Source organism: Poromitra crassiceps, assembly GCF_964638095.1.
Source record: "Poromitra crassiceps genome assembly, chromosome: 16".
NCBI lineage: Eukaryota > Metazoa > Chordata > Actinopteri > Beryciformes > Melamphaidae > Poromitra > Poromitra crassiceps.
The window spans coordinates 19118424-19134267 of NC_139645.1; the positions used below are offsets into that span (position 1 = coordinate 19118424).

General features: G+C 41.2%; 1 protein-coding gene across 1 annotated transcript in view; it reads left to right on the top strand.

The window, feature by feature from the left end:
- The window catches only part of LOC310791493 (NACHT, LRR and PYD domains-containing protein 12-like), a gene marked incomplete at its 5' end in the record, with an annotated part of 113488 nt that overhangs the window by 49401 nt on the left and 48243 nt on the right, over positions 1-15844 (top strand). The window contains 10 exons of the mRNA XM_083653171.1: positions 1752-1871; positions 2653-2772; positions 3157-3276; positions 4052-4171; positions 4530-4581; positions 5083-5198; positions 6483-6718; positions 6816-8613; positions 12591-12764; positions 15510-15683. Of these exons, the coding sequence (XP_083509297.1) occupies positions 1752-1871; positions 2653-2772; positions 3157-3276; positions 4052-4171; positions 4530-4581; positions 5083-5198; positions 6483-6718; positions 6816-8613; positions 12591-12764; positions 15510-15683 (3030 nt within the window). The remainder of the gene's footprint in view (positions 1-1751; positions 1872-2652; positions 2773-3156; positions 3277-4051; positions 4172-4529; positions 4582-5082; positions 5199-6482; positions 6719-6815; positions 8614-12590; positions 12765-15509; positions 15684-15844) is intronic.

Below are 15844 nucleotides of genomic sequence, written 5' to 3' on the forward strand. Positions count from 1 at the left end.
CAGACAAAATAAAAATTTCTATATATATATAGGTCTGTCACGTATCTCCTCCTCCTTTTCTGAGAAGTCGCAGTACGTTGCCAGGTCGTAGCCTACAGGTGTCTTATGTATTGTTCGACAGACTCTCCCGTCTCTTGCGGGAGTGGAAACGTGCTCGCTCGAATATCACGTTACGCTTCGGCACGAAAATGTCCATCAAACAGTGCCAACAACACGAGGTCGTATGCATTAACCTCATCTCCTTCTACAGTAAGCCAAATGATTTATACACTTGTTCAGCTTCTGGTCCCATAGAGTATATCAGCGCACACGTCTTTTGCCTCTTTATTTAGCTTCGTCGCAACCCGGTACCTTGCAAATCGTTGCTTCCAATCCTGCCAGTCTCCCGGCTTGGCGAAGTTGAACTGGTCCGGCGCCGAAAACTTTGCCATTTTTTCAAGCTTTAGCCTCCGACAAACTCTCTTCCGAGTACTTGTACCGTGTCTGCGTCACTTCTGACACCATGTGAAGTGTTGTTCTTTGTCTAAACACTTATAATTAGAGGCGAGAGGCGAATGTTCCACTTAGCATTGCGCTTCTTTATTTTCAGCATGACAGGTCTGTTTTACTCTGCACATGTCCCACGTAAAGTGCGACATGCCGCCTTTGCGTCACTGTCGTAAAACCTTGAACCGGCTTACGCCACACTGTGGGTGACCACAGAGGGGCGCTGATGCACATGTTCTACAGATTTCAGCACCTGACTGACAGTATCCACCGACACTACAGCCAGCTGAGGATCTGCTTGAAGATGCAATTCTCATTCAAGACAAGTGATGATAAAAAAAACAGTAATGAATGAAGCTAGAATAAAATTGTGTGTGTGTGTGTGTGTGTGTGTGTGTGTGTGTGTGTGTGTGTGTGTGTGTGTGTGTGTGTGTGTGTGTGTGTGTCACATTGAAATAGCACGGTGGTCAGTAAGAGCGGTGCGGTGGGGGTTGGTGGCCAGACGTTTGCCTTCAATGTCAACGACCGGAGTTCGATTCCCAGCGTTTCTAAACAGTGAGTCACATAAAAAAACACACACATGACCAATCCATTTCCCTAACCTGAACCAAGTTGTTTTAATTGCCTAAATTTAACCGTTTACCCCCTTCCCATAATAGGCCAACTGGTTTACCTCTGAGACTGACTGAAGTGTACAAGTGAGAAAATAACTAAAGCTTATTTGTATAGCACCTTTCACAGATACAAGATCACAAAGTCCAGAACATGTGGAAGGAGGAGGAGGAAGAGGAGGGCAGAGCAGAGTCTCCAGTACCCAGCTGTCTGTCTATGAAGACTGACTGGTCTGATGATCATCTAAACTTCAGTAATGAACCTGGACCTTCAGACACAAGGTAAGAGGACTGTTATATTGTAATGAGCAATGTTATTTGATAATCTACACTATTGTAGTGAAAACTACAGAGACCAGGAGTGACCATAGGGAGAAAAAAACACATTTTATGGAGGACAAGATATAGAAGAAGGTGCTCATGAGATACATTTCACTTCCTGGATGTGGGTCAGACCTGCCGTCAGTTTGGCTGGATTCATGCAGACAGAAGACATTTTATTCCCTCAATGTTTTGTTTTTTGTTCCTCCTAATTCATAATGTGTGCACACAAATGAATTATACAATTAAAACCTCACATCAATTATCCCAAAAAGCAGAGTCGTTGTGTTTGATCACCTCTGAAAACATGTTGCCTTTTCTTTTGATTTGCAGAGGTCAGTACCACAGGCAGAGAGCAGAGTCTCCAGTACCCAGCTGTCTGTCTATGAAGAGTGACTGGTCTAAAGATTATCCTATAAACTTCAGTAATGAACCTGGACCTTCAGACACAAGGTAAGAGGACTGTTATATGTTATACTGGGAGTTTTGCCATGATGCGCTGTACACAGGCGCATACGCTGTGTACAGCGCCTCATGCCAAATGAGGAAGTAAATTTAGTTACTCTTGGTTAGATTGGTTAATCTTTGTTAGATCTCGGTGTGTGGATTTACTTTGAAAATTACAATTTCCAGTAACTTTGGAGTATTATTTCATCGTGTGGTGAGTACACGAGTCACAACATGTACATGTGTGTGTTTCTGGAGCTGTTGGAATGTGTATTTTTGGCGACTGAACGGAAGTATGGGGTGACCCTTTCATGCATCCAATTACTGTAACTATATGTATGCAGCATGTACTGTATTCCATGTTATGATGTGTGAAATAAACTAAACTAAAATAGGCAGCTGTACCATTCACTACCATTGTAGCGCTAAGCTAAGTAGCAGCGAGCGCTGTAGGCCTACTGCTCTTTGTAGGCGACAGTGACGATAAAGGCATCCATATTCTCCATTTACTGTCGGCAATATCTTATAATCTTATAATATCTCATAACTTTTTGAGATGAAAGAAACAAACGGATAAACGGGAGTGAAAACATAACCTCCCAGTCAACTCTGTTGGCGGCGATAACTATAACATTTCTCAACAAAACTATCAGAATATCAAAGGACATGCATAATCTAAAAGATAACATAGAAATCAACAAATGAAGAAAATAGTAGAATATGAGAACAAAACATGAATTTAAAGTCACTAGAACTAATGATGTGTATCAAACATTTGTGTTTCCAGAGGTCAGTACTACAGGCAGAGAGCAGAGTCTCCAGTACCCAGCTGTCTGTCTATGAAGACTGACCGGTCTAAAGATGATCCTCCATTCTTCAGTAATGAACCTGGACCTTCAGACACAAGGTGAAAGAACTGATATACTGTATACTGTAATGAGGAAATGTTATTTGATAAGCTACACTATTGTAGTGAAAACTACAGAGACCAGGAGTGACCATAGGGAGAAAAAAAACACATTTTATGGAGGACAAGATATAGAAGAAGGTGCTCATGAGATACATTTCACTTCCTGGATGTGGGTCAGACCTGCCGTCAGTTTGGCTGGATTCCTGCACACAGAAGACATTTTATTCCCTCAATTTTTTGTTTTTCGTTCCTCCTAATTCATAATGTGTGCACACAAACTAATTATACAATTAAAACCTCACATCAATTATCCCAAAAAAAAGCAGAGTCGTTGTGTTTGATCACCTCTGAAAACATGTTGCCTTTTCTTTTGATTTGCAGAGATCAGTACCACAGACAGAGAGCAGAGTCTCCAGTACCCAGCTGTCTGTCTATGAAGACTGACTGGTCTAAAGATTATCCTCCATTCTTCAGTAATGAACCTGGACCTTCAGACACAAGGTAAGAGGACTGATATATGTTATACTGGGAGTTTTGCCATGAGGCGCTGTACACAGGCGCATGCGCTGTGTACAGCACCTCATGCCAAACGAGGAAGTAACTTTAGTTACTCTTGGTTAGATTGGTTAATCTTTGTTAGATCTCGGTGTGTGGATTTACTTTGAAAATTACAATTTCCAGTAACTTTGGATTATTATTTCATCATGTGGTGAGTACACGAGTCACAACATGTACATGTGAGTGTTTCTGGAGCTGTTGGAATGTGTATTTTTGGCGACTGAACGGAAGTATGGGGTGACCCTTTCATGCATCCAATTACTGTAAATATATGTATGCAGCATGTACTGTATTCCATGTTATGATGTGTGAAATAAACTAAACTAAAGTAGGCAGCTGTACCATCCACTACCATTGTAGCGCTAAGCTAAGTAGCAGCGAGCGCTGTACTGCTCTTTGTAGGCGACAGTGACGATAAAGGCATCCATATTCTCCATTTACTGTCGGCAATATCTTATAATCTTATAATATCTCATAACTTTTTGAGATGAAAGAAACAAACGGATAAACGGGAGTGAAAACATAACCTCCCAGTCAACTCTGTTGGCGGCGATAACTATAACATTTCTCAACAAAACTATCAGAATATCAAAGGACATGCATAATCTAAAAGATAACATAGAAATCAACAAATGAAGAAAATAGTAGAATATGAGAACAAAACATGAATTTAAAGTCACTAGAACTAATGATATGTATCAAACATTTGTGTTTCCAGAGGTCAGTACCACAGGCAGAGAGCAGCGTCTCCAGTACCCAGCTGTCTGTCTATGAAGAGTGACTGGTCTAAAGATTATCCTCCATTCTTCAGTAATGAACCTGGACCTTCAGACACAAGGTAAGAGAACTGTTATACTGTAATGAGGAAATGTTATTTGATAAGCTACACTATTGTAGTGAAACAGAGATGCATAGGGAGAGAAAAACATTTTATGGAAGACAAGATATAGAAGAAGGTGCTCATGAGATACATTTCACTTCCTTGATGTGGGTCAGAGCTGCCGTCAGTTTGGCTGAATTCATGCACACAGAAGACATTTTATTCCCAAAATGTTTTGTTTTTCATTCCTCCTAATTCATAATGTGTGCACACAAACGGATTATACAATTAAAACCTCACATCAATTATCCCAAAAAGCCAAGTCGTTGTGTTTGATCACCTCTGAAAACATGTTTCCTTTTCTTTTGATTTCCAGAGGTCAGTACCACAGGCAGAGAGCAGAGTCTCCAGTACCCAGCTGTCTGTCTATGAAGACTGACTGGTCTAAAGATTATCCTCCACTCTTCAGTAATGAACCTGGACCTTCAGACACAAGGTGAGAGAACTGATACTGTATACTGTAATGAGGAAATGTTATTTGATAACCTAGACTGTTGGACTGAAAACTACAGAGACTAGGAGTGACCATAGGGAGAGAAAACAAGTTTTATAGAGGACAACATATAGAAGAAGGTGCTCATGAGATACATTTCACTTCCTGGATGTGGGTCAGACCTGCTGTCAGTTTGGCTGGATTCATGCAGAAGACATTTTGTTCCCTCAATTTATTGTTTTTGTATAGTATAGTATTGTATTGTATTGTATTGTATTGTTTTTGTATTGTATTGTTCCTGCTAATTCATCATGTTTTCACACAAAATAATGATGTTGCCTCAATTAAAACGTCACATCAATTATCCCCAAAAGCCGAGCCGTTGAGTTCAACCACCTCTGAAAACATGTTGTCTTTTCTTTTGATTTGCAGAGGTCAGCACCACAGGCAGAGAGCAGAGTCTCCAGTACCCAGCTGTCTGTCTATGAATACTGACTGGTCTAAAGATAATCCTCCAAACTTCAGTAATGAACCTGGACCTTCAGACACAAGGTAAGAGGACTGTTATACTGGGACCTGATAAAACTGGAGTAAGCTTGATGAAGGGAAAATGTTCTGTTGTGTGATTTAAGATAGTTTCCTTCACTGTTGCATCACAATATGAGAGGACTGTGTTCATGACGCAAATCTCTGGGCCCCAATGTTTTCTTACATATTTAAACAAAATAAACAAAATAAAAAATGATGATGTTTGGAACTATGGCACTTGGCACTTTAATGTCTGTCTACTGTCTATTGTCTGTGCCTTTTTAAAATGTAGTGACTCTCCCTGCAACCAAATCTACATATGGGTACAAATAAAGTAACCTTGACCTTGAGTTAGAGATGGGACTGATCCAATATCATTATGGGGTGCCGATACTGACGTAATTCACAAATTGATTTATTGAAAAGTTTATTTCTATAGGGACAGATACATAAACATAGAGCATTCACATGAAACAGTCTTTGTTATATATCCTGACATTTATAGCCTAAGCTAGTTTGCAATGTTTGTCCCTAGATGTTATAAGGCAAGTATAAAAACAAGGTACAGAATACAAAAGAAAATCTGATATCAGACTGACGTTGTTGACACACCAGCTCACTGCTGGCCACACGCATAAGACACGCCCACAGGAAATGGTTTAAACACCAAAACCTCCCATCATTGTTGAAAAGCCAATTTTCAGTCATATGGTGTTTGTGTTTGACACTGTTTGTGTTTGACATGTAAACACAGACAGTGGTTGATACTGTAGATGTAATGTAATGGAACTCTACCATCGTTTCTACCCTAACTGCTGTGATCAATGTCTGTGCCCTGCTAACACTATCTGTACTCAGAGGTTATCAAGAATGGTACTTATTTATTTACTAATGACTGACAGACACTGTCTGTGTTCTGTAATACATGTCATCAGTGTTGATGTAATAGGACTGTGTGTTGTTTGTATTGAACTGAACATTTATTAATGATAATTACATATGAAACAAACAGAAAAACTGTTACAATGTTGCATTCATCCATGATCACCACAGTGACATGTATCCATGATGGGTATGCAATGTTGACTCCACTGATTAAACTACAACTATGACAACAGATACATGTGAAAATAAACTTTACATGTGATGGCAGCACGATGCTGTCTGAGCATCTATAAAGATACTATGAGCAAAATATTATAATAGTTTTACAATTTGAACACATTTTTTTTCAAACTTTTGTTCAATTTTGTTTGCTTGTTATATCTTCATCTGATCAGTCATAATAAATTGCCTTCATCCCCACAGAATGAGGAAGAGGAGTCTTGGTGTTGTGAAGCAGCAGCTGTCCTGCTGTGCATTGTGTCATTGGGTCCTGAGGGATCCAGTCTCTACCAGCTGTGGACACAGGTTCTGCAGACAGTGCATCACCTCACACTGGGCCCAGTCCAGTTCATCAGGAGACTCCGCCTGTCCCCAGTGTAGAAAAAGGTCCAGAACAAGATCTGGACTGCAGACACACAGTCAAACCAGCATTGCACAATGTAAGACTGGGGTTCTGTCTACTGTTGTCACCATTTCTAAAACCAGAAAACAACAGCATATCTGTTAAACACTTGTTTAATCTCTCTTCTCTTCCAGCGGACGAAGTTTTGCAGGAGGTTTTAGATGTTCATAAGATCAGTCTGATAATGAGATGTGACTTTGTGACAGAAGGAACAGCTGAAGCAGGAATTGGAACTCCCCTCAATAGGATCTACACTGCACTCTACATCACAGTGGGACAGAGTGAAGAGGTTAATACCCAACATGAGGTGTGGCAGCTGGAGACAGCATCCAAGATGGAGACTCTCCATGACACTCCGATCAAGTGCCACGACATCTTTAACCCCTTACCTGACCAAGAGACACACATCAGAGTAGTTCTTACGAATGGTGTTGCTGGAATTGGAAAAACCTTCTCAGTGAAGAAGTTCACTCTGGACTGGGCAGAGGGCATAGAAAATCAAGACGTCATTCTTGTGATTCTGCTTTCGTTCCGGGAGCTGAACTTGATCAGACATGAGCGGTACAGTCTTCTCATGCTGCTCCATGTTTTCCATCCAACCTTACAGAGGGTCACAGCAGAGAAGCTCTCTGTCTGTAAAGTTGTGTTCATCTTTGATGGCCTGGATGAAAGCAGACTTCCATTGGATTTCCACAACAATGAGGTTGTGTCTGATGTCACACAGGTATCATCAGTAGATGTGCTGTTGACAAACCTCATCAAGGGGAATCTGCTTCCCTTGGCTCTCCTCTGGATAACTTCCAGACCTGCAGCAGCCAATCAGATCCCTCCTACATGTGTAGACAGGGTGACAGAGGTACGAGGGTTCACTGACCCCCAGAAGGAGGAGTACTTCAGGAGGAGATCCAGCGATGAAGAGCTGTCCAGCAGAATCATCTTACACATCAAGGCATCCAGGACCATCCACATCATGTGCCACATCCCAGTCTTCTGTTGGATCACTGCTACAGTTCTGGAGCACATGTTGACTACAGACCAGAAAGGAGTGCTGCCCAAGACCCTGACTGAGATGTACTCACACTTCCTGCTGGTTCAGACTGTTAGGAAGAAGCAGAAGTATGATGAGAGCCATGAGATGAGTCAACAGCAGCTGATGGAGACTGACAGGGAAGTTCTTCTGAAGCTGGGGAAGCTGGCGTTTGAAAATCTGGAGACGGGCAACCTCCTGTTCTACCAAGAAGACCTGGAGGAGTGTGGTCTTGATGTCAGAGAGGCTTTGGTGTTCTCAGGAGTGTGCACAGAGATCTTCAAACGAGAGTGTGTGCTCTTCCAGAAGACGGTCTACTGCTTTGTTCATCTGAGCATTCAGGAGTTTCTCGCTGCAGTCTACATGTTCCACTGTTACACAAACAGGGATAAGAATGTACTGAGCACATTCCTGGGAAAAGTCTGGGGTAGAAGTGATCACTCCTTGGATGTCTTCCTGAAGAAATCCATGCTCAAAGCCCTGAAGAGTAAAAATGGCCACCTGGACCTCTTTGTCCGCTTCCTTCATGGCCTCTCACTCGAGTCCAGCCAGAGTCTCTTAGGAGGCCTACTAGGTCACACAGAGAGAAGTCCAGACAGCATCCAGAAAGCCATCAGCAACCTGAAGAAGATGAACACCTCCAATACGTCTCCAGACAGAAGCATCAACATCTTCCACTGTTTGATGGAGATGAATGACCACTCAATACATCAGCAGATCCAAGACTTCCTGAAGTCAGAGAACAAGTCAAAGAAGAAACTCTCTAAGACCCACTGCTCAGCTCTCGCCTACATGCTGCAGATGTCAGAGGAGGTTCTGGATGTGTTGGACCTGAAGGCCTACAACACATCAAACGAGGGACGAAGCAGACTGATCCCAGCTGTGAGGAACTGCAGGAAGGCTCGGTTAGTCCTGATCTGAATTCTAACATTATATACAGTGTAGTTACCTTCACACCTGATGCCATATGAACGATAAAGATATATAGTTCCTCAAACAAACACTATAAACTGCTGTTCTACAGAGCAGTGGTACACAGTGTTGGGCATAACACACAAAGTAATGTGCTATTCTTTTTCCTGTAACAGAGTAAATAAAGTAAGTCATTACTGTTACGTGTCAGTAATCACATTACAGTTACCAGGTTGGTCATTACTTGTGTTTCATCGTTTAGCCTCTTTAACATCTGTAGAGTACTTTATTCATCCCCGAGGGGAAATTCTGGCGTTACAGCAGCAGTAGCATCAATGACAGCAACAAGAGCATCAATGACAAGAGCATCAATGACATTAAACAATTAAACAATAAAAAAAGTTACACAAATAAAAAAGTTACACAAATTCCGTAGGTAAGGTGCAGAAACAGCAGTATTAAAATATTGCAATAAGAAAAGAAACAAACCAATACGCAAAACTATACAATATACAATATATACAACTTTACTTCCGCCGCATTTACATCTTACGTTTCCCAGAAACTGTAGGTAAATTAAATTAAATCAAATAAATACTCCTAAATAGTATTGAATAATACTATTATTTATATTTCTATTATTACTATAACTAAACTAAAGCTGTACAGTTTGTTATTTATATAATGATTGATATGACTATACATACTATACATAGTGAGTGTGCAATGTGGGCATGTGCACAGTGCATTGGATTCAATGTTCAGGAGGGCGGGAGGGGAGGGGGCGGTAGGGAGAGGAGGGCCCTCCTCTCTCTGCGTGTCCAGGAGTTATTGTAAATTGTTATTGCGGTGGGTACGAAAGACCTCCTGTAACGCTCCTTGCTGCAGGGAAGCTGACGGAGCCTCTGACTGAAACCGCTCCGTTGTCACAGCCAGCAGGTCGTGTAGGGGGTGTGTCGTGCCATCCATGATTTTGAGTATTTTTTGTAGCATCCTTCCCTCCACAACCACCTCCAGGGGTTCCAGAGTGGTCCCCAGCACAGAGCCCGCTTTTCGAACAAGTTTGTTCAGCTTGTTAGAGTTGCTGGCTCTGATGCAGTTGCCCCAGCAGGTGGCTGCAAAGAGAATTGCGCTTGCTACCACAGACTGATAAAAGATATGCAGCATCTTGCTGCACACGTTGAAGGATCTGAGCCTCCTCAGGAAATAGAGTCTGCTCTGCCCCTTCTTGTAGACAGCCTCGGTGTTGCATCTCCAGTCCAGTTTTTTGTCCAGGTGAACGCCCAGGTATTTATAGCTGTCCACACTCACCACCTCCTCACCCCCGATGGAGATAAGGTTCGGCTCAGTGCTGGTCCTCCTGAAGTCCACAACCATCTCCCTGGTTTTGGACACGTTAAGGAAGAGGTGGTTTTCTCCGCACCAGTCCACAAAGCGGCTCACCAGATCCCTGTACTCCTCCTCCTCTCCATCTCTGACACACCCCACAACTACAGAGTCATCTGAATATTTCTGCAGATGACAGGATGTTGAGTTGTAGCTATTGGAAGTCAGAGGTGTATAGGATGAAGAGGAAAGGTGAGAAGACAGTCCCTGTATTGGTGCAATGGCTCTGAAAGATTCTCGTCGTCTTCAAGTCATGTTGGAAATATTGGAATTACAGTAGAGGGCACATAAACGAGCCAACAAAGTTGGGAAATACATCACGGAAAGTCTGAATTTAATGCTGTAGATTCAAAACCTTAAAAATCAGTAGGGTTATTACTTTTCACTGGAATAATAAGTAAAGCGATTTGTTACTTTTAAGAAGAGTAACAAGTAATGTGTAATTCGCGTCTTCATTCCAAAGATTCCAATTCGGAAATGTTTGTTTATAGCTATCATGTTAGTTGGTGAACACAGTTCGTTTAGCTGTAATGATTGTTATTAACTTTACAGTTAAGTGTAGTTTTGATAGTTATCTTCTTTGGGCTGAAGGCTTAATACGAAGCAGCCAAGGAGCTCAGGAATTAAAGGATAAGACCAGTGTTTATAGTGTATTGCTGCTTATCATCAAGAGATTCTATGAAAATAAAATAGCTGATTTTGTTATACCAATAAATCTCGTCCATGTAGCCATGTGTTTAGCTTACAATAGGAGCCAATGACTTCCTGGTAGATGGCTAAACATGGTACGTGGGAAGAAGTAACGGGAGTAGAGCAAATGTATTGTTGATTTTGTTATTTTCATATAGGATTTGTTTGATGGTAACAAATGTCTTAAAAATGCCTTGTCCTTTAAGAGGCTGTGCTTAAAAAGTACCTACATTTTATCAAAACAGACAGCATTTTTTTCCCAGTGGACATTGTCTATATTACAGTTAGTTACTTGATATGGTTGTTTTAATCTACAGGAGTGTCATCATGTTAATCATATGTTGTCTAGCCAGAATTTGAAATGACCTGCCTGTGAAGCTTAGGCTAAATGTGTGTGTGTGTGTGTGTGTGTGTGTGTGTGTGTGTGTGTGTGTGTGTGTGTGTGTGTGTGTGTGTGTGTGTGTGTGTGTGTGTATGTATGCATATATATATATATATATATATATATATATATATATATATATATATATATATATATATATATATATATATATATATTTATATATATATATTATATGGTTCGGTACGTACCTCGGTTTTGGGGTCACGGTTCGGTACGAATTCGGTACAATGGAGGGAAAGCAACAAATCCCAAATTCTGTTTTAATTTTTCCGAATTCTGTGTTTTGCTTTTTACGCTTATTTAATCAGAAATAGTCTCTAATAAGTGGGAATTAATAAATGTCCACAGTTTAATCAGATCTAGGCAATGAATCCACACAAAAAAGTTTTACTCTACAGCAGCGATAGTGTGAGGCGCGCCTCCCTCTCAGATGTCTGTATTCCAGCTGTTTGACAGGACAAAGGCATTTTCCCCCACTTTAAATCTTTATTGTACACAGTTTGTAAACAGAATGCACATGGAGTTGTCAGACAGGGGGGGAGGAAGTAACGTACTGGAGTCTGGAGGCGAGTTCATAATTTTTTTACCATATGAATGATTACGTTCGACGTGTCATCGATAAAAAGTAATGGTTTATTGGAACTTGACAAGGAGTCACGTCTTTCTCACCGCATCTTGCTTGTCATCTCACGTGATGCAAGTTGCTTGTTTACAAGTTAACAGCTTTGTCAGTGCTACGTAACGTTACATTAGCAAGCTTACCTCATTGGCTTTGGTTGAATTTTGACAGAATTAGCAAAATAGCTTATCGCCTGAGTCATAAAAGTCATTAGAATACTGCTCTGCACTGAAGTCAGGGCTTAATGCAGAATTTCTTCACTTTTTTGATGACGGTAAAGGGGGAGCAGCTGGACGCTTCAATATTGTTTGTGGTTTTGTGATGTAGCATGGAAGTGACGTACGGCTCGTAAACACACTGGAGCGACCCCTGGTAATGTTTCCTCACCACAAAACGTTCCATTCAGTGAACGCGGATTTCATATGGCTCTTGTGTTGTTTTGGTATATCTTATTCTGTGGCGTTTATGGCGTTCAAACAGCATTTAGGTGCTTTACCGAACCGTGAAGCCCATACCGTGACGTACACAGGGCGAGTACACGTACCGTGACACCCCTAATACATACATACATATACATATATATATATATATATATATATATATATATATATATATATATATATATATATACTTTTGACAGAATTGCTTGTAATTGCATTCTGCTATGCTTTGCTTTGTGATATTACACATTCAGCACACAGAAAAATGTATAATTCTACAATACAATTTATTGTCACTTTTTCTCTCATTATTATTACTATTATTGTTATTATTTGTATTAGAAGTAGTAGTATGCTGTGTCCGTTTTGATGTGGGCTTAGTCTCAGCTCTGCTTTCATAGAAGTAATATTACATTAAATCTGTGATCACAGACTTTCTGGCTGTGAACTCTCAGAGACTCACTATGAAGTCCTGGCCTCAGCTCTGAAGTCCAACCCCTCCCATCTGAGAGAGCTCGACCTGAGTAACAACCAGCTGCAAGATTCAGGTGTGAAGCTTCTGTCTGCTGGACTGAAGAGTCCACACTGTAGACTGGAGACTCTCAGGTAAGATTTTGATTTACAGTTTTTCTCAGTTGATTTGACACATTTCTCTGCTTGCAATACAGTGCCTCTCAGGTCAGAATTCCTGACTCTGTAAAGGTTGACTCTGCAAGTTTTACAGAGAGCAGTAGTAGCTAAAGAGTCTGATTTATAATATATGTATGCAGTGTCAGAGCTGCCAAGTCTCACCCATTGAGAGTGAGAGTCATGCAATTTAACCTCTTCACACGCACACACGCCACACTTGCTATTTCACACGCTCATAAATGTTTCCCTCTCACTTCTTATATTTCCATAACTCGCTGCTTGCGGCTTGCCGTAGTTCGAGTCTGTCACAGGGTGAGCCCGCCCTATTCTGCCTCTGATTGGCTGACCGATATTCTTACCCTAACTTTAACCAAACATCAGTCCCCCCTGCCTACATCTAACCAGAGCCGTATAATAGAGGTTGTTGCGTATCGGATAGCGTCTTCACTTCACGTGAAGACTCAGGTAGGAGCTGGCATTATATCCGTGAAAATGGCAGAGTGTTTGATAGGAAATGCGTGACGTTCGCCGGGCGCTAATGTGCTCAGTATGAGCGAGAAGCGCCCGGCTAGCGGGGTAAGTGAACAGCGTGGCACATTGCTGCTGTGGGTTTAACATCAAACAACCGTGACAAGCAGTGTTCATTAAAATCATCACGTATTTGCATGTGTGAGCTAATTGATACTTACTATGAGCTAAGGGGATTTACATTAACTGCACACTTGGATTTTTGTCTGTTTGAAAGATGTCAGGGAAGAAGAAGCAGCAGAGAGATCTGCTGTCATTCTGGGCAGTGAAGGGTCAACCACCCCCTGCCAAACTTGCCAGGTCAGAGGAAACAGTGGAGGATCTGACAGAAAATGACAGAGCGGAGGAAAATGAGACTCCAGAAGACACAGAGGATGAAATAGTGGAAGAGACAGAGAATGAGACTGCAGGGGAGACAGGAGATGAGGGAGTAGAAGAGAGTAAAGACAGAGAGAGAGCACGAGGAGGCTGACAGTGCAGGGAGAGCAGCTGGCATGGGGGTGAAGACTGAATAATTACATCACAACAGTAATCCTAATGTTAATTTAAATTGAGATATCCCTCTAAATCTACCCTAAAAAAGGGCCAGCCAGCGCCTAACTGTGGCTGAAACTTGGCAGCCCTGTAGTGTGAATGTTCTATACATATGTAGTTCTGTATGTTGTGTGAACTGTCACAGTTTTAATCTGTGAATTTTGTAAAAAGTACACACAAGACTAGCTCCATAGGGTCCCATTATAAAGGTTGAAAAAGTATAAACCTAACAGTACAAAAGATAAATTAAAGCTGAATTAAGGTGATAGAGTCCTAAAAGTGGTGACTCGTTAAGTGTGAGTGTTGAGCTTAAAGTATGAAGGAGTAGTTAGAGTTCAAAGAGGGTGTGGTTTCACCATGAACTGCTGTTTAAAAAAAATGGCAGTTACACCCGGAAATATAGCCAATCTGTTTGTTTACAAACATGCTGATTCATCTATAAACAGCAATTAACCTCAAACCTCATGCTTTGATATCTTATTTAGATTGCTGCACCTCTCTCTATTCCTGTCTCAAACCTCATGCTTTGATATCTTATTTAGATTGCTGCACCTCTCTCTATTCCTGTCTCAAACCTCATGCTTTGATATCTTATTTAGATTGCTGCACCTCTCTCTATTCCTGTCTCAAACCTCATGCTTTGATATCTTATTTAGATTGCTGCACCTCTCTCTATTCCTGTCTCAAACCTCATGCTTTGGTATCTTATTTAGATTGATGCACGTCTCTCTATTCCTGTCTCAAACCTCATGCTTTGATATCTTATTTAGATTGCTGCACCTCTCTCTATTCCTGTCTCAAACCTCATGCTTTGATATCTTATTTAGATTGCTGCACCTCTCTCTATTCCTGTCTCAAACCTCATGCTTTGATATCTTATTTAGATTGCTGCACCTCTCTCTATTCCTGTCTCAAACCTCATGCTTTGATATCTTATTTGCACCTCTCTCTATTCCTGTCTCAAACCTCATGCTTTGATATCTTATTTAGATTGCTGCACCTCTCTCTATTCCTGTCTCAAACCTCATGCTTTGATATCTTATTTAGATTGCTGCACCTCTCTCTATTCCTGTCTCAAACCTCATGCTTTGATATCTTATTTAGATTGCTGCACCTCTCTCTATTCCTGTCTCAAACCTCATGCTTTGGTATCTCATTTAGATTGATGCACGTCTCTCTATTCCTGTCTCAAACCTCATGCTTTGATATCTTATTTAGATTGCTGCACCTCTCTCTATTCCTGTCTCAAACCTCATGCTTTGATATCTTATTTGCACCTCTCTCTATTCCTGTCTCAAACCTCATGCTTTGATATCTTATTTAGATTGCTGCACCTCTCTCTATTCCTGTCTCAAACCTCATGCTTTGATATCTTATTTAGATTGCTGCACCTCTCTCTATTCCTGTTTCAAACCTCATGCTTTGATATCTTATTTAGATTGCTGCACCTCTCTCTATTCCTGTCTCAAACCTCATGCTTTGATATCTTATTTAGATTGCTGCACCTCTCTCTATTCCTGTCTCAAACCTCATGCTTTGATATCTTATTTACATTGCTGCACCTCTCTATATTTGCATTCATTAATAATCTGTTTACGTGAGTTGCGTGACTGAAATGATCAAATAATAATATTTCCTTATCTTTTCATATCCATTAAGGCTGAGTGACTGTAAGCTGTCAGAGAGAAGCTGTGAAGGTCTGGCCTCAGTTCTCAGCTCCCAGTCCTCCAGTCTGAGAGAGCTGGACCTGAGTAAGAATGACTTAGAGGACTCTGGAGTGAAGCTGATCTCTGTTGGACTAGAGAGTCCACACTGTAGACTGGAAACTCTCAGGTCAGTATTACTGATACAGTGCAGACTGCCCCCTCAGCCCTCAAACACTGTTAAAAGCCTCCACATCATAATTCATGACATCATACATGTCCTCCATCCTGAGGTGAGCTGTGACCGTCCCCCTGACCACACCCACAGGATCAGTCTGCCCAGCACCTCTC